The sequence below is a fragment of the Lactuca sativa genome, chromosome 5 (assembly GCF_002870075.4).
Source record: "Lactuca sativa cultivar Salinas chromosome 5, Lsat_Salinas_v11, whole genome shotgun sequence".
In the NCBI taxonomy this organism is placed as follows: domain Eukaryota; kingdom Viridiplantae; phylum Streptophyta; class Magnoliopsida; order Asterales; family Asteraceae; genus Lactuca; species Lactuca sativa.
The window spans coordinates 356167515-356190964 of NC_056627.2; the positions used below are offsets into that span (position 1 = coordinate 356167515).

At 37.1% G+C, this 23450-nt stretch overlaps 1 protein-coding gene and 1 long non-coding RNA gene across 3 annotated transcripts; both read right to left on the reverse strand.

Annotated features, from left to right (window-relative positions):
• Nucleotides 1–17232: 17232 nt before the first annotated feature.
• Nucleotides 17233–18477, reverse strand: LOC111901572 (uncharacterized). 2 transcript variants are annotated; one of them, XM_042902336.2, is made up of 3 exons: nucleotides 18035–18477; nucleotides 17696–17942; nucleotides 17233–17600 (listed from the first exon to the last, which is right to left on the reverse strand). In XM_042902336.2, the coding sequence occupies exons 1-3, from the start codon at nucleotides 18317–18319 to the stop codon at nucleotides 17500–17502; spliced, it is 633 nt and encodes a 210-aa protein (XP_042758270.1). In that variant the 5' UTR covers nucleotides 18320–18477; the 3' UTR covers nucleotides 17233–17499. The 2 variants fall into 2 exon arrangements, with proteins under 2 accessions (XP_042758270.1, XP_023753208.1); XM_023897440.3 differs by having other exon boundaries at nucleotides 17233–17519; nucleotides 18035–18476.
• A 3504-nt stretch (nucleotides 18478–21981) lies between these two features.
• Nucleotides 21982–23006, reverse strand: LOC122198175 (uncharacterized). Its single transcript, XR_006192068.1, has 2 exons — nucleotides 22847–23006; nucleotides 21982–22481 (listed from the first exon to the last, which is right to left on the reverse strand). It is a non-coding gene; the product is annotated as an uncharacterized LOC122198175 (long non-coding RNA).
• Between the last annotated feature and the right edge of the window lie 444 nt (nucleotides 23007–23450).

A 23450-nucleotide genomic window follows, 5' to 3' on the forward strand; every position in this document is an offset into this window, starting at 1 on the left:
CTAAGGTCTTCGGCTGTGTTTCAGGTTCCGCATGGGGTTCGTTTGATCTGTAGTTGGAGGACCATTCTGCGGGTCATATTCGCTTCATGGTCAGGTATGGTTGTACCTGGTTAGGTTAGTTGGGTTATCTTTTGGTGTAACCACCAGTGAGTGGTGGTTCGAGTTCTAAGTGGGGGAGAATTGGGAATTCTCAGGTTGAGTGTCAGTCCTTGAGGGTCTTGGCAGTTCGTGGTTTCAGATCGTTGACTTCAGATTAGTTGAGTAGTTTTTGATCGATGGATCTTTTCCAAAAGCGGGTGTGTTTAGTTCCATGAGGGTCTTGATTTCTTGTTTTGAGTGTTAGTGTATCCTTGACCATTAGTCATGGGGGTTCATCATTTAATGAAGTTCCTTGGAAGGTTTAGAGGTGTCAGTCGAGATTCACTGATCATGCCAATCTGTCGTCAAGTTCAGTATATTTTATGATTCCTTCGGTCTTTATGTATGTTTACCCTCAATGATTGAGTGGAAGCTTGGTTCATAGCAGACTCAGGTTTTGGTAGCCTTCAGGATCATCTTGAAGGTTTTCTTGAGATAGTGGGGTAGTGATGGAATCCATTCAATCTAGTATGGGATCTTGTTTTGACCGACCGTGAGGGTGTTTTTTGTTTTGATTAAGGTGGCATGTCAAATTATCCTTGGGGTTTCTTTTCTCTTCGGATGAGATTTTGGGTCTCTTAAGTATGTGTATGGTGGAGTTCCGTGTGATCTGGGCAAGATGGCTTTGGGGCTCTTGGTTCGAGTTATGTGCATGGTTCTCTTGGGTTTCAGCTCCCGATTCGGATAAAGAATGCAACCGTTATCCTTTCTGCAGATCGTGCGCTACTTTGTTTTGTAAGGATTGCTTGGTTAGCAACTATGTGGTGCTTAGTGGCATTGTGAGAGTGTCGTCAAGGTTTTTGTGTTATCAGAAACATTCCAGTTATAGGTTGTGGGCCTAGTGGTCATAATGGTTCATTTCTTATGCTTGTAGTGTTTTCAGAGTTGACATGTTGATGGGAATTGGATGAGACACAAATATGTCAGTTAGATAAAGGTAGAAGCAAGGGTTGTGTGGAGTATCAGCCAGGTATCAGGAAGTCTATTGCGGGGAGTATGCGTTATAAATCCAATTGTTTGCAAGCTGTTATGGGATTGTGATGTTCGAGTTGGAAACTGCTTATACAATCATAAGTCATAAAGTTCTTCGTGATCATATCAAATGGATGCCAGGTGAGGGTGTGACAAGGCTGGTAAGGGTTGGATGCATCGCAAAATTTCATTGGTTTGATCATCATTGCTTGTCGGAGTAGTGGTTGGTGTTGGCATAGCAAAGAGTTAAGGGTTGTTAAGATTTTGGTTCATCTTATGGTTTGGTTCTGGTTTAAGTTCGTGGTTGGTATGTTTTGAGGATCATTCAACATGGTTATGGTAGTTCACCAGTCAGGGACTGGGGGTAGAATCAAATGGATATTCATCAGTTTTAGGGAAGGTTCCATGAGTCGATATCATGGATAGCTATTTTCGGAAGTCACGTTGGGAATCGTAGGTGGGTTTATGCCAGGTCTGTATTCAGATCGATGTGAGTAAAGAAAGCTGTATGTCTAATACATCGGTTGGAGGGTGCAGGATTTAGCTTATGCGTATGTACTCTAGGATGGTTCTACCATTTTGGAGGTTGGGCAAGTGAGGAGGGTTCAGGCTCCTGGTATCAGTGTTTCGGGCAGTGTTAGTGTTTCGTGCAATATCAATGTTTTGGGAAGTGTCAGTGTTTCAGGCGGTATTAGTGTTTCGAGTAGTATTAGTGGCATGAGATTTCACGTGTGAGTAGTATATGGGTGATTGGGAATTGGTAAGTCACTCGCAGCAGGATTAAATAATCTTAGAGTAATTGGTTTGACCCTGTTGCGCAGCTCTCGTCCGAGTCTAACCATTGTAGGGATGAATCTTCTACTCGAAGGATTATCTGAGCCTTCTGTTCAAATAAGTGTTCTGTCGCGGCATATGGTCAATGACTTTGTTTCCTTTTCGAAGCAGCAACGGGATCAGGGGATTGGAAGCATTCTGTTTGGTACGAGACTCTATGAGGTTGGCTTGGTGATAGTTCGGTGGGGGAGGTCTGACAGGGAGTCAGACCATTGAGACTTTAGGTTTCGGATTTCAGGTGAGGTAAGATTGGTTTTATTCAAAAGATTAAGATTCGTTCTTCATCTAGCTTGAAGAACTATTCTAAGAATGGTTTCACTAGAACCCATGTGGCATCAAGTTCTAGGCCTCCTTCATGCTTTAGGTCCCTTATTAAGCCTTCTTTGAGTTTAGAGCTTCATTTACTCAAGCATGAGCGTAAAGTTGGTAACTTTATGTGGTTTTTCGGCTCAAGGAAGTCGGATCTATATTTTGGAGCTATATTTTGAAGCCATAGATTGAGTGCTTAATGTGTTTAGAGATGGTTTTGGTAAACTCGGCAAGTTTGTTGGATAAACTCGGTGAGTTGGCTCGGTTTTCCCCGACATTTTTAGTTGATAAGGTAACTCGACGAGTTGGTAAGTCAACTCGACGAGTTGACTTGGTTTTTCCCGATCTGTGCAGATTTATGGAAAAACTTGACAAGTTGAAGGACAACTCGACGAGTTGGGTCACCTTGGACCGTTGACTTTGACTTTCGATTTATTTCCTTGACCAAGTTTGTCCTCAGGGGTGTTTGGGATAACCTGATTTGGATTTAAGGAAAATATGGGCTCAAGATAAGACCCTCATGGGGTTAGGCCCAATTTGGAAAATTGGGCCATTAGTAGGCCATTATGGATCTTTTAGTTTTGGTTCTCAGTTTTGGTGCATGTTAGGTCAGGGATAAAATGGTCATTTTACCCCAAATATAGATTATGGATTATGGCATGGAGCCCAATTGCTAATTGGGTGTGTTAATGGTATTGATAGCTCGAAAGCCGACAGGGCAGCAGCTAGGGTTATCTTCAGTGAGCTTCTGCATCTGAGGTGAGTTTTCTTTACTGTATTGATGGGTCGAAGGCACTAATGTCGGCCCTTTTGGACTGTTATCCTGGTTTATCTTAGGACTGGGTGTTGTTATGATCTGTTAGATCGGTATCCTGGTAGATAGGATGTTGCTATGCTATTATGATCTGTTAGACCGGTATCATGGTAGATAGGTGTTGGATTATCTGTCTAAGCCCATAACTATAATTGGTATGTACTTGATTTGATTATGAGCATGGTCCTTTTGGGTTGCCTTCACTCACTCAACTTGACAGGATGCCAAGTGGAGAGAGACTAGGATTTATTATATGAATAATAAATTTGTACTCAGAATGATTTTATTAATATATTATAAGATTAATATATTATTTGGAAATCATATTATTAATTAGTAATTAATCAGAAATTAATCTAGTGTTAATTTTGGGATTAAAGGAAATGATTAATAATAGAGGGACTGGTTGTGCAAATGATTGATAGTTGCATAACTGGTCTGATAGACTCCATAGAGTGGAGTGGACGAAATCCTATAGGGAGGGCCTATAAATTTCGTCCAAGGTCTCTAAAGAGGGAGTCCATGGGCTTCTTGTTGCCGAAGCTGTAACACCCATAAAATTTACGCCAAATTTAAACTTTTAATACTAACAAAAGAGTCATATAGTAATTGTTTTTACAAAACATTTCCAATTCATTTATCATCAGAGTGTCCCAAAAATAGATCACGAGGATGAGGAGCGGTACGGTCACGCCTTCGCCTTCCCCCACTCTCTTGAAGTACCTGAAACAATAAACTGAAAACTGTAAGCCCGAGGGCTTAGTGGGCTACCCCCAAAATACCAATACCACACTGGCAGAAACCGTAACCATAACGATCAATCAAACAACACGCATATTGGGCCATCAGCCGGACTGGTCTGCCCTACTGGGCCTACAGTCTATCTGAGTCTATCCCGAGCCTTCGGCATGACTGGTCCGCCGCGTGGGCCTACAGTCTCCTCGGGCCGCTCAGAAGGTGTGTTGGCCATCAGCACAAAGCAGGACCGCCTCAACCCAACCGACAAGCAACTAACCATGTACGCATACTATCATATACTGATTATACACATAGCAATCATATCTATCTATCCTGATTCCGATCTAATAGATCAGAATCATATGTAGCATACCATAACAACCGATCTAACCGATCTCCAGCATAACAACCATCCTAAACGGGATAAATTCTAACAAGTAATAATATAACACCCTCCTAAACCAGGATGAATTCTAGCATGTCAATAACAAGCGACCATCCTAAATCAGGATGTAAATCATAAAGGGCCGGCCTTGGTGCCATAGACCCTATCGATATAGTGAGGATAACTCACCTCGCAGATGTCAATTGGAAAGCAAACTCCAACTATCAGACCACTTGACACCGGCTCCACCACCTATAACCATAGCATAATATACTCATAAGTTCTTGCCCTTATGAGACACCCCATAACCTCTTAGAAATTCCTGATCAAGTTCAGAGTCCTCAGTCAAGGTCAACAGTCCATGTTGACCTCTACTCACCGAGTGCACTCAACCACTCGCCGAGTCCATGGAGCACATTCCAACTCGCCGAGTCATCAGAGTGACTCGTCGAGTTCCTTCGAATCTCGATTAATCCTTAAGGGCCACCCGTCGAGTTTCCTCCTTGCAACTCAACGGGTACACACGCAAGCCTATCCAAGGGAAAAGCCATCTGACTCGCCGAGTTGTTCTTCAACTCGTCGAGTTTTATGGTGATCTTCATCGGACTCGCCGAGTTGTTCATCCAACTCGCCAAGTTCAATGACCATATTCATGTGACTCGCCGAGTCACCCTTGCGACTCGCCAGGTCCATACAGTCCTCTTACCATACAGACTTGTTTCGAGCCATGCAACGGCTCCAAATCACAGATCCAAGCTTCTAGGGCATACTTACCACATAAAGTTGCAAACTTTACGTAAATGCATGGTTATAAAGGCTCCAAATGTCTATTTTAAGTTCCTAATTGAGCTTCTAGTCCAAGAGGGACTCCAACCACACCCAATACAACAACTTTATGACTCTAGTACCCAAGGAGGGTCCAGATCTGAAGTTACAACTTTAGATCTAGCCTATAGCTCAACATCCCAACTTGAAAATCCATAAAAATCCCTAGAACTCAACAAGAGGAAAGAAAAGGAAGTAAAAATGGCACTTTGATACCTTCAAAAAGATGCTAGCTGAGGTAAAATCCGATTCCCCTTCCTTTCTTACTTCGGTTTCCCTTTGCACTCTTAGCTCCCTTCATCCAAAATCCTCTCTTCCAAGCTTCAAACTCACGCCAAGGCACACACACGAATTAGGGTTTATAAGGGCTCTCAAAGACTGTAAGGAAGCCCATAGGAGGCTGAGGCTCCTTTAAATAGGGGTGCAAACCCCGGGATTTAGGGTTTCATCTGCCAGCTCCTACTCGCCGAGTCCCAAAAGTGGACTCGCCGAGTAGATCACTAAACACGCGTTCTCACCCCGCTGCTACTCGACGAGTAGGTCGACGAACTCGTCGAGTAGAGATTTATCCAGAAATTCTTAATAAATAAATACCTGAGGATCGGGGTGTTACAGAAGCAAGATACTAGGGTTTCCACCTGAAAACCCTAGCAGCCACAGCTATATATAGAACCCTCTACATAGGAATTTTGGCTCTATGCTTATGATGAATACCCTGGTCAGAATTTCCTTACATCTCTAAGTCTTCCTTTACGTTGAGTGTTTGTGACTCTATTAGAGGTGCAACATGTGGGGCACTAGGCTTTCAGAAGTCAAGATCAAGCAAGGATAGTAGTTGTTATTACAATATAACAAGTGAGGTAATGACTAAACCTTAATTTACATGTGAATTTCAAAATTGTGTATGCTAGTCATAGGGTTTATGCTTTGGATTATTATTCGCATGTATAACTTGAGAAAAACCTAGATCCAAAGCATTAGGGTTGCATGTACACCATAAAAATGTTGTAGTGCTCAAAATCCATTAGTGGTATCAAAGCCTAGGGTGTTTTTCTGTTATATGATGCAATTGTAATGTTTTTCAAAGCTGGAAAAATTTTCGATTTTGTTTTCTGCCTGATGAACACGACGTGCTCATAGTTGAACACGACGTGTTGGACTTCACGACATGGCATCGGGTCTGTTGGAAGATTTTCGGATTTTTGGCCTAAAGTAGATTTGGATAATTACCATAATTTGTTTTTACTGATTAAATTTGAATTTTGTAATATGGTAATGGATATCCTCATCTAATTAAAGGATAATTGTCAAATTTTAAGATAATTACAAGATTATGTGATAAATTAATTATTTGTAAGATTTGATTTGAATTATCTTACCATATAAAATAGATTAGGTCAAATTTTTGATAAAGATAAAATTATATGATTAATTTAATTATTATAAATTTGATCTAGAAAGTTTTTGAAAAGTTTCAAAATTTTCCCTCAAGTTTCGGAATTTAAAATTTGATTAAAAGTTTTTAATTTTTGAAATATTAAATTCTAAAACCCTAGTATTTTTGAAAGGTTTAAAATACACCATCATGGATTTAATTAAATTAATTAAGTGTTTAATTAAAAGAGAGAATTAATAAATCCATTATAATATAGTTTAATATTTAATTAAACTAAAAGTCTAATTTATTAAAGGATTAAACCACTTAGTATTTTAAAAGTTTAAAATACACACTTATACTATTATAATATTAAAGGTTTAATTTATATATATGTATAAGAAAATGTCAGTCTTACCGTTAGTAGGCCTCATTCACGAAGTTTGTCTATAAGGGGTGTTTAAGGAAGCGGTCTGTAAAATGACCGTCATTGGGTATCCACTCTTACCCACCGCACCCTTGACTAGTGGGGGGTCGTTAGCCGAACGGGTAGGATAGGACACTAAGCTATCATTAAAAGTATAATAAAAATACAAAGTAACTAAATGCTTTTATAAATTCCCAAATCTTAGTTACTTTAGGAAAATGTGAATTTGATGCTAACCCATGAAATTGCACATTGCACCTTATTGGTCAGCTAGTGGAGCGTGTGTGGTTACCTGGCACACTAATGTGGACTAATTAAGGATGGCAATGGGTAGCTCATAAATTATCATAGATCGATAGAGCGTGTGTGGTTAATCGGCACATTGATTAAATGATAAATGACTTCGAGAGTACCAAGCTAATTTGCATGGTTATTCACACTTGTTTGTGATCATCGGTATCCCAGTCACAAACTTGAAGGGCATAATCGAGATTAAACATGCCATTGAAAAGTTCATTGAATCTAAAAAGATATAGGAATTTCATCTAAAACCTAATTCGTTTAAAATTTCGTTTTCGTGGTGGAATTGGTAAATCGTCATTTACCTGCTGACAAATAATTTACAATTGGATTATGCATCCCTCTTTTGAATTGTGAATTATTGTGTTGGGTCCTAGCCTTAATATTTCATTTGGGTGTTGTATTAAGGATTAAATCAACTAACTTGAATTTCTTCCTTGTAGATGTCTAGTTCTGACAACTATGGTCTTCCTTATTGTTTTGGAAAAAGCTTTCCTCATGAAGATGATAATCCACATTGACATCGAGGTGAAAGATCAATCCCTTCTTCATGCTTTGGTAGAACCTCTCTTCCTCCACCTCCTCCAATAATTCTCCCTGACCCACATGCTCATCGACTTGAAAAGTTCAAGGTCACTTAAGCCTTGTTGGCAAGCAAACACCAAGATGGAAAGTATGTGTAACACCCGTTTAATTATTAGTTAAATAAATAAATTAATGAATGAATGGTAGCCTAAAATCAATATGTATGATGGCGGGGGCTCCATGGTAATTATTGGAACTTAATTTGGAAGAGAAAGAGAGGGGAAAACTGAATATGTCATATCTGAGAGTTGAGGTTTAAAAAGGGTAAATTGTGGATTAGTCTTGTAAAGATTTTAAAAGATGGGGGCTGTTTAGTAAAATCCGGACTTAGTTTGCAAAGAAATTTAAGGGACAGGGTTTAAAGGGTAAATATGGGACCTATTTCGAAAATAATTATGAAGAGACGGGTCGATAGTGTTAAAATGGGATTAAGTTTGGAGCAGCTCGGGTACGCCTCATGCAGCCTCCATATATAATGAAACAAACCCTAAACCTAGCCAAACCCTTTCCAGCCGTCACCCCTTATGCCCTCATCGGCCACCCTTATTCCTCCGACCACAAAGCCGTCGATGTGCTGCTGAGCCCGCTGTCATCGCTAACCGCCACCTCCTTCTTCACTTCCAGCGTCGCACCACCGCGGTTGGGACCGGTGATCACCGAAGCCGCCTTCACGAAGTTGTTACGGCAGTTCCGACGCCAACACCAGCCGCTGCCGTCCCTTCGCAACTTCTTCTTCTCATTTCGCCTCTAGCCAACGCCTCTGTGACACCATGGTGAACCGCCGACTGGGTGAATCCAGTGACAAGAGTGAAAAACCGAGACAACAGATGTTTTGTTGCCCTAGATCGCTTCTGTCACCGCCATTACGTTGTTTTCGCAACTCTCGCCGCTCACCGCCGCTGTTAGGGTGGGTGCATGTGAGTTTCAGTCGTGGGTCGCCGGCATGGGGGTGCTTTTGGGTTGTTGATCTTGACTTGAACGCTTGATGGACAAGAGGACCTGAAGACAAACCACCATGGCCGCCGGCCATGGTGGCTGCCGCCATTCGCCGCCGCCAACCACCATTAGGTTGTTGGGTTCATGTGTTGTATTAGTGTGTGTGTGTGTGTGTGATTATTTGGGGTTTTAGACTTGTAAAATGTAACCAGAAAGAAAAATAATGAAAAGAAATTGAAAACCACCACCTTAGGGTGGTGGCTGCCGCCACCGGCCGCCGTGTCGGGTGGCGGTGTGTTTTGCCTCGTTGTGATCGATTCGTTTGGGGTGCTTGAAACCCTAGTGGGCCTTGTAAGCCCTAATGGGCCCAATGAAGCTTAATGGACCCTAATTGACCCAAATAAAACCCTAATGGGCTTAAGGATATTCTAGTGGGCTAATAGGCCCAATAAAGCCCTAATTGACCTAAAAGCCCAACACATTGATAAATGGGCTAATAGTTGGATTGGAAAACCCTAATGCCAATGAAAACCTAACTTTAAGAATTAATCGGGTCACACACACGAGAATTATTTAATAACTTGAGATATTAAATAATAATCATTGGCGGGAATTAATCTAAGCAATATTAGACTTAATGAATTAAGTCCTTAATGGGTTAAGTAGGAAACTTAACCCTAATCATCATTTTATGTGAAACCCTAATTTCACTTGGGTATATTATTGGGCCTTTATGTTGGGCCTAAATGATTGAGATAATAATGGACCATCCAAGAGCAAGCAATTGAACTAGAATAATTTAATGGGCTTAGGGTAAGGCCCACGTAAGGGGTTTAGGCCCAATTTGGAAAATTGGGCCATAGTTTGGGCCTTAGAATGAGACCATGTATAGGCCTAGACCCAATTTGGAAAATTGGGCCATGTGTTGGGCTTTGATTCCTAATTGACTTTGGGCCTACGGATTGGGCCTTGGGCTTGAATAAGCCAAGCTAGGGGTAATGTAGTAATTACCCAAAGAATATACGTATGGTTATGTATTGGGACCCAATTATTAATTGGGTGTTATTTTGGTGTTGACAGTTCGGGAATCTGTCAGCCAGCAGCTGGGGTCGAGTCTGCGAGACTTCAGCCAGTGGGGGATTGTGCCTTCTGGACTTCAGCAGTGTGAGGTGAGTTACCTTCCAGTAGCGGTGGGTCTACGGCCACAATGCCAGCCCACCAGTAGGAGTTGTATGTTAGATGATTGTCTTTGTGATATCATCTAGGTTTGCTATTACCTGATATGTTATATGCTGGCATGATATGTTATGTGTGATAGTAGTAGAGTTCGGTTGTTAGGACCGAAGGGTAGGTCAGACACCCCAAATATGTCTGACAGTATGTGATGATATGTTTATATGCTGGCATGATATGTTATATGTGATAGTGGTAGTAGGAGGGGAATAGTCCCCAAGTTCGATTGTTAGGACCGAAGGGTAGTTCAGACACCCCAGATATGTCTAATAATCTGTTACATTATGATATGTGATAGTAGTAGTATGGGGTGAAATAGTCCTCGATATTCGGTCGTTAGGACCGAAGGGTAGTCAGCACCCCAGAATGGCTTGACATGGGTAGTCAGCACCCTAGAATGGCTTGACACAAGTAGGTCCGCGCCCCAGAATGGCCGTACCAAGTAGGCCAGGCACCCCAGAAATGCCTGACAGTATGTATGCTCTGTGATTGTATGATATGTGGTATGATGGGGGAACTCACTAAGCTTTGTGCTTACAGTTTATAGTTTTGGTTTCAGGTACTCGTTTTCAAAGGAAAGGAGCGGGCTTAATCGCAGCGCATCACACTATGTTTTCCGCACATGAGATCCTTGGGATTACACTATGATATGGTTTTATGTTTTGATTATTGACATTTTGGTTTGACACGGGATGTTATTATGAATGTTTTATACTGATGGTTTTATGTAATAAATTATTTAAAAACGAAATTTTTGGCCTTGTATTTTGGGATGTTACAGTATGTATGTGCTCATGTCTTGGAGATGAAGTCGCACGTTGACAGACTGGGAATGTTGGGTGTCGTTTTCTCGAGGAAGCTGGCTATTGACATAGTTCTTCAATCACTTCCTAAGTTGTATAGCGAGTTCATTAAGAACTACTATATGGCAGACCACGACGTGACCCTTATTGATCTGACATATTTGCTAATGGATGCTGAATCAGCAATGATTTGGCGCACTGGTGAAGCAAATTTGACTGAAAGATCAATCTCCCAAACTTCCATGGACATTGACAATGTCAACATTGCAAATCCAAAAAAGTTTTCTCTTCCCAATGGAAAGGGATCAGCCAAGGTCAAACCGTTTGACCAAATGGTAAAGAGAAAGGCTGAGTCTGAGATTGTCCTATGTACCATTCCGAAAGAGTCTGTTTCTATTGCCAAAAGAAGGGGCATTGGATGCGAAGCTGCCATATCTACCTGAAGGATCACAAGGATGGTAAAGTCAAAATGTATTACTCTACTTCAGGTAAGTCCACTATCTAACTCTATTAAGTTCCTAATTTATAGATTCTTAATACGTGTGGTGATAGGATTGCATTTTGATGTTTTTTAGGATCAAATAAAAGAAAGGAAGCTTAAAGAAAGAGTGAGCTGAGTTTGATCGTGAAGAGATGGATTTCGATGGCATGGTTCGATGATCAGATTTTTTGAGCTGTTGCTTAGGAGTTATGATAGATTGCTTTGGAATGTCTAAGAACATAGTTTTCATATGAATTTGTGTGGTAAGGACAAATTTTTCCACATTTTATAAATAAAGAAAATTTTGATTTTATCTTATTTTATGTTTCCTCACAATGACATTTGTGAAAATTAATGTTTGTATGTTTCTATTAATAGCAATGTTGAAAATGGTTTGATTCTAGTTATATCGATTGTGGTAGTGTCGTAATTTTTCTAAGTAAGGAAAGATTCTCATCGCCCAAGTTTCAATTGGACAGAAACATGGAATCATATGATTTGAATTATGTGATGTATGAAAATCTTGGTACTTGGGAAATTGGGACTAATTCCTTATTTACATATGTATGTAAGTCAAGTGAAAGATGAAAGGATCTAGTACACATTGATGTGAACTAGTCAGGTCCACCACAAAGTACGATAAAGTTTATTCGTCATGATTTACTGAAAGCTTAGTAAATATGATTATGCTTACAAGATTAAGTATGATTCTGATATATTGGAAAGAGTCAAAGTATAGCAGAACAAATAAGAAGAATCAAATTAGGCAGAAAGATAAAAGGTTCTCCAATCTGAAAGGAAAAGTGAGTACTTTAGTATCGTGTTTTATGATCATACTATTGATTATGGAACCATGTCACAATTGATCCTCTAAGGACACCTTAGTGCACTTGTATGACTAAGAAAAGGAATCAGGAATTGTTGAAATGGTTAAATCAAGAAGATTAGGGGCTGTTTGTTTTGCACTTACTGGGTCTGAGCAGAACTGACTGCTGACTCGGTCAGCAGTCAGACCGTTTGATAAACATAAACTTTGGCTTAGTCGGCCAACTATCGTTGACCAAGACCCTTACTCGGTCCGCCATTTTTTATCAGCTGACCCAAAAGAAAAAGGCAGTTGCCTATCTTGCCATTGGCCCTAAACGAAAAAACACGCATAATCCACAAATTGTGCTTCTCATTCCATGCATCAGTGCTTCCCTCTTCAGCGATTCCTTCCACAGAGCACATCACCGGCGACGCCTTATCAGCCTCTACCGGCGGCAACCTCCACAGCAGCGTAGGTAAGCTGATTTCTTCTTCTTCTTCTTCTTTTTCTTCTTAAATCAGTAGACAAATATTTTGTTTCCATGTTTCCATGACCATATGCCAATGCTCTTTAGTTTTATGAATTTTGTCTATGTTTTCGGAGGTATAACTTTCTTAATTTTTCTACTTTTCATTGCATTTTTCTATATAAACGTGTCGATTTCTTAGTTCATGTCTTGGGCATAGGACATTTTTAGACGATTGACATACCACTTCAGTGGAATCCAATATTCTGAGCTCAAAAGGATTAATTAATTTTCCTTTGTTTTGTTTTCAAATGATTGCACATAAAGTGTTTTTTGGAATGCTTAAATGAAATTTTTGATTAAAATGAATCTATATTGCCCTTTCTCACACCTTTAGTATAATATCCCCAAGTACTTTTTACAGTTGACAATTGTTCTGTATTTATGGTGATTTTGCAGCCATGGTCCTTATTGCTTTTTTTCTTCATACCTCTGAATTCTTTTTTGTTATATTCTTGTAAATGACTAGTCAATCATTTTTGTGTGCTTTTTTATGGTTGTGATGATATTATAAGTGATGAAGGGCAAGGGCTAAAATTGATATCATATGTCAAACCTTACGAATCTGAAAGAAAAGGGCAAGTCCTCATATTTGTGTGCTTTTGATGGCTATACTGAAACCCAAATAAAACAAAAGCAAAGATGATCCAGACAAGCATGTTGATAATGGTAGAACCTTTAACAACATGCTCTACTATTTTTCTGCAAAAAGTGGTCTTTTTATTACAATTTAGGTTATGTATTTTGTGATAAAGAATGGTTGTGGGAGAAGAGTATTAGTATTTTGTTTGATATGGCATTTAATTTTAAAAGGGAATATTGGTTGATGTTTTCTTATTGATTTTGTGTACATTAACTACAAACAGGGTTGCAAGTTTTTTTAAAAGTTTGTTGGGTTTAAGATTACTATTTAATAGTATGTGCTTTTGTATTTCTTTTAGTTTTCATCTTTTAAAAAATATTAACAATAATATCATACTTTTTATAAAAAAAATTGAAGGGTAAATTTGTCATTTTCATCATTCAGCACAATCACTCAGAGATTTCTAGAAGTCCAGCTGATTTCTGAGTACATTTCAAAGCTAGTGGGAGTACAAGTTTTGTGCTAATAGATGCGTAAGTGTTATGATAGTAAGAATGTAATTATTATGCTAATGGGAGCACAATTATTACGTTAAGTGTTGCAAGTTAGCAATGTTACTTATAGGAAACAAAGTTTTAATTTGCAAAGTTGCAGAGTTTGAAAAGTTGTTTCGCTATAGTAAGATTTAAGGCAAAGGATACGTACACTTCATTCCAATTCTAAAAGCTTAGATTGAAATTTTAATCAAACTTAGTCATGGACATATATGAATATCATGTTGAAATGTTTCAACATAGGAAACTCTATATATGGGAATATTTTAGCAAAAGACTAGTCAAGTATTATGTCTTTATGTAAGATATTATTAATCGTATCCCATATGTTTCGGGTGTAGGATCGATTGCATATGCTATAATATTCATTTGTTCTGAATTTTTCCAAATGCCTAGTGCATTAAGAAGGAAAAAGGACCAGAACTTGATATGACTAAAGTTGTTAAACAACTGTCAAGGACAATCGAAGGTTTGATGAAGATCGGTTGCTTGTGGACAGTTAGAAGTATAGTAATGGATGGACCATATTGATATGATTTTGAATAAATAGGATTCTATTAAGAATGCATTGTCATATGGTAAATATGGAAATGTTTCCATAATGGGAGTTGGATATTAAGAATCTCTATGTAAGTTAAAAACTTTTATGCAAGAACGATATTCATGGAATGTACCTTGAATGTGAGACTTCATTTTCTGGGAATTGTCTTGTAACAATCTCCTATGGAATGCTTTGTAATATCATTGTCCAAGTCTCTGTGACTTTGGTGCCTTGACATTACAAAAGGAACATTGTGTGAAAGTTTAGACTCTAACGGATTCTATTAGTGGCAAGAATTTTGTATTCTTACACTTATAATAAGGATTAGGGAATTGTGAAATGGGAATCATTAGAAATGTGTTTAATTGATCTATTTCACAAGGTAAGGACCATAGTCAAACATAGTGTGCATGCTTGGAGCATGGGATAACTGGAGTTTTAATTCAAGTATTAAGTTGATTAGTCGAAACATTATACAATGAATAATGTGTAGTCGATATGGTGATTAAATAATAAGTGTTTTATTTATATTCAAAAGTTTTGAAACCATATAGGATTAGATTATTCTTATGTTTCACTTCGCATGTTTTACTTCCCGAATAATAAGATTATTCAAACATCCACAATCAATCATGCTTTGGAAGTAAGTAATGAGGTAAGACTGTCATGAATTCGACTGTAGATTGTCTAAGAGCTTAGAAAAGGCACAAGTTTGCTGCAGTGTTCATAAGTACTCCTGAAATAGGATCTGAGTATTGGATTAAACCCACGTTCATCTGAATCACTTCATGGATTTTATCACAAGTGATTGTGAGATGATAATATCTTATATTCTTGTAATGGAGACATATAAGTTGTTGTTTATGAGTCGGTTGCGCATTAATAATATGTAAACGCATTAGTAACTTGATGTTATAAAACGTATTGTTGTGTGTGATTTGATGAGTAAATAGTACAAGCATATGAGTCGAAGTTTATCCGTTCTTTTTACCCAAAGTAGGATAAAAGCAACATCTGTGGGCCCCTCGATGATTTAGTGATGATATACTAAGTGCTTGGCCAAGCCTGGACTAAGTTGATGTGTTCAATTGTAGTCTGTTGTTAGTCGTCATAAATCAGAAATCGGGAAACAACACATGGACAGAGAGAATGATTATAAATCCATGTATCATGTCCATATGATATCTTGTAGAATGGAGGAATATTTGATCCCTTATCTAAAAGACGCTTTACTGATAAGATCATAGTTCGACATCGGTTTTTGAAAGCTACGATTGTTGATCAGATTCTGAAGTCGTACTTGTAATTATAGTTATTAGACTTATCCAAGTGGGAGACCGTTGGATTAGGTGTCTAAGCCCATAATTATAATTGGTATGTACTTGATTTGATTATGAGCATGGTTGCCTTCACACATGCAACTTGACAGGATGACAAGTGGAGAGAGAGTAGGATTTATTATATGAATAATAAATTGGTACTAAGAATGATTTTATTAATATATTATTTAGAAATCATATTATTAATTAGTAATTAATCAGAAATTAATCTAGTGTTAATTTTAGAATTAAAGGAACTGATTAATAATAGAGGGACCGGTTGTGCAAATGATTGATAGTTGCATAACTGGGCTGATGGACTCCATAGAGTGGAGTGGATGAAATCCTATAGAGAGGGCCTATAGATTTCGTCCAAGGGCTCTAAAGAATGAGTCCATGGGTTGCTTGTTACCTAAGCAAGGTATTAGGGTTTCCACCTGAAAACCCTAGCAGCCACAGCTATATATAAAACCCTCTACATAGGAATTTCGGCTCTATGCTTGTGATGAATACCCTGGCCGAAATTTCCTTACCTCTCCAAGTCTTCCCTTGCATTGAGTGTTTGTGACTCCATCAGAGGTGCAACACTTGGGGCGCTAGGCTTTCAAAAGTCAAGATCAAGCAAGGTTAGTACTTGTTATTACAATATAACAAGTGAGGTAATGACTAGACCCTAATTTACATGTGAATTTCAAAATTGTGTATGCTAGTCATAGGGTTTATGCTTTGGATTATTATTTGCATGTATAACTTGAGAAAAACCTAGATCCAAAGCATTAGGGTTACATGTACACCATAGGAATGTTGTAGTGCTCAAAACTCATCAATAGGATGATGTTATGCTTATTGATATGTATGATTTGTGCTTTCCTGTTGATTGATTATGTGTTTATGAGTTATGTATATGTCGACATGTGTGTGTGTGGTTGTGTTGAGGTAGTCTTGTTTTATGTTGAAGGCCAACAGACCCAGGGCGGCCCGGATAGACTGAAGGCCTGCGAGGCGGTCCAGTCAGGTCGAAGGCCCGACGAGTGGTCCGAATAGGCTGTAGGCCCTGCGAGGCAGTCCAGTTATGCCGAAGGCTCGGGAGCGGTCCAGATAGGTTGAAGGCCCTACGAGGCGGTCCAGTCAAGCTGAAGGCTCATTTATGCATGATGATGTCTATTAGGTTTATGTGGTGGTATTTGGGGAAGACTCACTAAGCTCTGGGCTTACCATTTTGATTATGTTTCAAGTACTTCAGTGGATCGTGGCAAGGTGAAGGCGTGACCGTTCACATCATCGCGTTTTGGACTTATGATTTCTGGGAAAACTCTGATAATATAAATGTTTTGAAAATTATATTGAAAGAGATTCTGATTTTCAAATAATGTTTTGGGAACAACGGTTTTTATAAACACTTCTATAAGAAATAGTTGTTTTGGAAAGTTTAAATTTTAATGAAATTTTTGGAATGTTACGATTGAACCGAAAAGATATTGAAAAAGGGAGGGAGATAATCTAATAGGATTCTATTTGGGGGTGGTGATGTTTTTTCATTTTCATTTTTTTCTTTTTTTATTAAAATTAGTTAAAAATAAAGTATAAGATAAATTAAATATATATATTATTGTCATGTGTGTAAAGGACCAATCAGGCGAAAAATGAAATCACATGGATCAAACGGTAATGACTATCATAGTTATAAATGCCTCTTTGGCAACCCCTAGGGACCAATCGCATAATTTGTCTTTACTGTATAATTAATAAACCAAAGATGAAGTACTGCATTACTGTTTCTTGAAAGGTAACCATAACAAAAAGACCAGAAAAATAATTAGTCACTGATTAATTAAATCTTGCATTAATACAACAAACACCTAAAGTCTTCTATCTTGAAACATAAAGGATGTACACGAAGCTTTCAGAATCAGAATACGTGTCTTAAAACACTATTCTGATCATCCATGATCAGATTTTCACGTGCAGTTCTTTTAAAAGTTGAGAAAGGCTTCATCCTCAAAAATACCATCTTCAAAGTTCTAAGACCACGACTGTTGCAGAAACACACAAAAAAGTCATATCAGATAAACTGAATTCATGACTGACTGACTTTTCCAAGTGCAATATCGAATCTATATAAGCAATCATCATTCTAAATTAGAAAATATAAAAGAAACTACAGTTAATTTATAAGAACAATTGAGATCATATCACTGAAGAAACTTACAGTCTGAATCGGTTGTGATCCAGCTTCCTGATCCTGTTGATCTCAGGCTTACAGAGCTCGATTTGCCATCGGGGTCAGAATGAGTTTCAATGTTAACCTTTTCGTCATTCCTATTCGAAGACAATGCAGAAGAAAATGTAGAACAACTCTCGACTTCCCATCTGAAACTAATCTTTGGAGAGTCATCGGTCATTTGATCGTCATTTTGTAAAGTTTTAACTGTCGTTTTGTTTCTAAACTGCGATACCTGAAAAATAATCTACAGAAATAAATCTCCAATGATCCATAAACAAATTTTAAAAAAAGATTATGGGATATGATAGTTGCATGAATACGAACCTTTCGAGCTATGTATTTCCCACCCTTGTCAGATTTTGCAGCAGCAGCCCATCTCAACAACTCTAATTTCATTTTAGAAATTGTTTTTATTTTTTCTCCCTTTTCTTTCTTCAGATCAAGACTCAGGTTTGCGTTCTTCGAGGATGACAAAGTTGTAGTTGACTCGTAGTTGACTGGCAAAACTTTACTTCCCACACGAACTACAACGACATCGTCCTTCTTTTGAGAACCACCAAACTTTAGCCCTCGAGCAATATCTTCTTTCTTCATCTTCATAAAGTTCATTAATTAAACACTTGAATCCGACTGGATTTCCTCCAACCTAAACTCTCAACATGACTAAGATGTGGTGATGGTGATGGTGGTGGTGGTGGTGGTGGTGGATGAGGAGGAGGGAGGAAGATGGTGGTCCTAGAAGAACCAGTGTAGCATCTGTTCATGATGTGTGTTTAAGCTTTAATAAAGAAGTAAGAACATGGTGCCCTCAATGATTTTGATTAAAATATGATTAGAGATAAGTATATTAATTATGCTAATTTTGATTATACTTTTGTTATATAATAGTTTAGTAATATTTTTATTTTATGAGTGAAATTTGTATGGTATAAAATACACGAAATTATGGGTGTGATTTTATCGTATGCATGTTAGATTTTTGTTACTGTTAGATAATAATGAATGTCACCACATTTATAATATTGTGTTACAATTAATGTTGGAAAAGTGATGAAAACTTATAAAATTGTAACGTAGAGGAAAAAAATTATTAAAAAGAAGAATAGTGCGGTGGGGCAAAATTGGTCAAATGGACAGCTGAAGGAGATCTAGCTGTGCTGTCTGCGTGTGTCTGTGTGTGCGTGATGCCAAGGATCAAGATTCTCACAAAAACACTGCAAATACTATTTTGGGTTTAATTTGTTTTAGAGAATATATAATCATTTGATAATGCTGATTAATTAACAGATCGATCAACGAGTTAGGTAATATAAGACTAATAAGTAACAGATCAAACTAACGTCGTATTTACGCGTAAATGATTAAATGGATCAATATTAATCATCATCTTTAAGTGTTAATATGTTTTTGTTTTCTAAGATTTTGGTTCATAAGCTTCATTTATCTTATTGGTATTTTAGATGTTTAATTAAAAGTTATACATATCTTTTGTATTCAAACTCGAACAAGATTAAGTCGAATTGTAATTCGTATAATTTAATTAATTCAATTTGTTAACGTAACTAATATTCTATGAAAGTAATGTTAAGAGTGGGTGATGAATCTAAAGGAGATGATTAAAGCGGGACAACCAAGCAAGGTTGTGGGAAATGTGTGTGATTGTTTTTTTATAGAGACAACTATGTGGCGGTTTAGTCCATTAATTAATATTAATATTGATGTTTTTTAGTCTTAAAATTATCAATATGATTAGAACGAGTAATTATAACCCTAATTTTATTTACTTAAAAACTTTTTATACTTTTTTTTTTACAATTTTCTTTAAGACTTTGTTTTAACTTTTTATAAACTTTTTTACAAAAAGTATCTCTAAATGTTGTAAAAAAATTAGTAAAAAAGTTTAGATAATGTTGTAAAATATGTTGTATAAACGTTTATAAAAAGGCTTAAAAAGGTCTAACTTATTTTTTAAAAGTCTAAAAAAAGTTGTGCAAAACTTAAATTTGTATTATAAAAAAAAATTAAAAAAAAAAAAAAAACTTATTTTGAATGGATTTGTAAAAAAAGTTTGAACCAAATTCGTAATAAAATTTGAAATGTAGGTCAAAAGGGTGCTAACCAAACAAAAATCTAGAGTTTGTTACTTTTTATACAATGTAGTGGAGATTATCATAGGCGAATAAGGGTAAATGCAATTGATGTGGCAGCTATGTGTTCTTGGTCTCTCTTCGATGTTTATCATGGCAGAGGCGACATCGTCACGAGCAACCCCTGACTATTCCGGATGCAGTTCAAATATTTTCGATTTTTTTTTTCAACTATCGTGGAACCCTTGACTTTCCCATAACACCCCTACTATGAAACCTTATGTCCGCCCCCGTGCAGTAAGGACACTCACAATGAAGCACCGAAGATGTGACAGAGACATCGGCGAAAAAAAAAAGAGCGGGGAAGAAGGATGATAAAGATGTTTGTTTGTATGAGAGAGAGAGAGAGAGTTTCTACTTTAATAGCAAATTAGTTTGGCTGATTTTGTGAGAGAACTTTTTCACACCGGGTTACAAAATTGCAACATTTAATCTAAGGCGCCGTTTGTTTTTTCGAAGCAAAAATGTCTGAAGTCTGCGGAACACCTCTGCAATCCTCTGTTGCAGAAGAGAGGGACCAAATAGCTACAACATGTAATAAAAAGTTTGTTTGTTTTTTAATCTCTGCAGACTGCTACAATAAGTTAAAGTAAGGTTTAAAGAGGTTTGAAACAGAGAGTCAAGTGTTGCGCCACGCAGCACACACGCAACAATTTTTAAATCAGAAGTCTTTTGAAAAACAAACACCTGCGAAGGGCCAAGTGTTGCGCGTGTATTACACGGCGCAACAATAAGTGGTTAGAAGATGTTTTTTAGAAAAAAAAAAAAACAAACAACACCTAAATCATTAAAAACTTTGATCTTATGGTCTAAATTTTGTTATCAGGTCTCTGTGTGTGTATAACATATTGGGGAGCATTGTGAACTACAACTTTAACTTCCAATCTCCTATATGGGAGACCATTGTTCCATGGAATGAATGAATCGACAAGGACATGCAAGTTTGAAGTGTCGTTGAGTTGAAATTTTTTTAAAGGCGTTGAGATGCAGGATGTGGATGGGGGAATAGAGTGGAATCTTAAAGATCCAGATGCTATGATACTTGTCATGAAAATTTTTGTAGGAAGAGATATTTACATGGTTAAAGGCATGCCATAAATGGTTCTCTTAAATCCAAGGCGATCTTTTAAAGTGGTCTAAATTTTTTATGGAAATTGTTATATTTAAAAGATAATACAAGTAATTTTCTTTCAATTATTGAGTTATTATAAAAAACTTGATGATATTTGTGTAATTTAAAGGCCTATTTTTTTCTTGCTTTGGACTCAAAATATGTTTGAAACTGTCCTCCTTAAATCAATCGTAATGAAGTTAATCATATGGACCTAAAATGTTCATTATTCATATGGACCTAAATTGGGGACGTACATAAGAGTTTATACTCAAATATATGAAGACGCAAAAAGGAGGATGGTAATGTGATTGTCTACTTCTTTATTTTTTACGAATTTTTCCAAAGGTTATTTTCTAGGTTAATTATGGTGTTTTTGACCGTTATTGCAACTCCAAATAAACGAACCATAAACTATTATATCCAATTTTATGTCAAAAGTTAATAATTATTAAAGTGAAAATGCAAATGGTTTAGATAAACTATAAAAATAAAATGAATAAAAAAACGATAGAAAAAGTAATTTAACAAACAAAGACACGATGCATACTGTTTTAGTCTCCTAATCATAATCATGGAATGAACTCTGTTACACGGTTTTGCTAGAATAGACGATAATGAGATCATTGTTTTAGACTTTTAGTAAATGATGCAAGAGTTATTCAATTTTCCAGTGAAGGCCAAACAATTAGTCTCCCTCATCTTTACTTATTTATATTTATACTTTAAAAAATCTTTATTCAAATATGACATAAATGTAATGTGAAATTCTTGAATAGCAAACTTCCGCTCGAATGATAAATCCAATAATTCTTAATTAAAGTGATAATTTTAAAATTGAGACAAAATTTACTTGTCTATATACTCTTCCATGAGATCTTTTAGGTCCCAACGAATAACCGTGGTCCTCTCAAAAGTTCTCATGATCTCGATCATACCAAACCAATCATATTAAATTTGATAATTGCTATAATCGACTAAAAATCAATTCTTGATCCTGTTAGGACCACAAAAGCATAAAAAAATATCAATCTTTGAACACTATCATTATGTTTATATATTTCATGCTAGAAAGGCCTAAACTGACATTGGAACGAGTTGCGATTCGGTGTATCTAGCCCTAATTTTAAGGCCAAAATAGATTCAAAAGTAAAAAATAACCAAAGGAGGTCTTCTTTGGTAAATTGAATAGTAAAAGGAGTGAGAAAGCAAAATTACACTTTCTATGCATGTTGAGTGGTTTGGGCATATGGAAACATGATTCCAGGACAAAAGACAATGAGGTGCAAAATTAAAGATGATGAATGCTCACCTCACATGGGTCCTTACAAATTCATTTATAATTAAAAAATAAATTAATAAATTTGAGAGTGGATGAGGGATGCCAAATTACCAACATGGAAATATGCTCTTACCAAATAATATCTTCTCTCTTTTAAGACTTCAAATCATGATTTAGATTTCTGGATATGTAATTACTGTAGTACAATTACTAATTCATTAACTACTTGACCTGCAAGTGATTTCGAAAGCAAAAAATCAGAAAACAAAATTAGGGACGATATTAACCAATTTTCAGAACCTGCACATCTTTGATATGTTGCTAAGCTACTGATAAACCATATTTTGTTCATGAATACAGTTTGCACCCTGATCCCTGAAGATCACAACATAGTATATCTTCTCTTCCAAGGAAAAAAAACACTAATGCTAGGGTTTAATAAATAGTAACGAGCAATAGCAAACAGCTCTTCGACTCGAAGTCGAATGCAAAATAGATGTATAAACTCGACTTACCTATCTACAACTGATAACATTTTCCAAGAATAAATCAACATATAGCCAAAGAGATACAGAGAGAGAAAGAGGGGTACTCACTACTCTGTAACGTCTTCCAGTACCATATTGACCTAGACATCAAAACCCTTGAGTGTACCAACGAGTTCTTTGTCGCCTTTCATTATCACCCAAATCTTCGACCAACCATTTTCTTTAGATTCTAGGTCCGGACGGAGTGGGGTGAGGGAAAAGTGAGGAAGCTTCCTCCCCTCTTGAACACCACTCCGTGGTCCTCCTCTCTTGAACACCACTCCTTGGGTGAGAGAAAGCGGGTCCTCCCCTCTTGAACACCACTCTTTGGGTGAGGGAAAGCAATGCCGGAAAAAAAGATGAGGGAGGGGTGTCTCTCTCTTTTTCTCATTGGCCAGATATTTTTTTTTTATTATTTTTTTTATCTTTTTTAATATTTATAAAATTATATACCTACTATAAAAATATAAAAAGTATATCAAAATTCATGGTTTTTAATTCCCTACAAAATGAGTATAATATATGTATTAAATATATTAAAAAAAAAGGTGAGGGAAGGGCTTCCCACCCATTCCTTGGCTTTTTGGTGAGGGAAAGGAAAGTGAGGGAAAGAGGGGTATGGCCCACCAAAAGTGAGGGAAGAGTCCCTCCCACACCCTTCGGTCTAGCATAT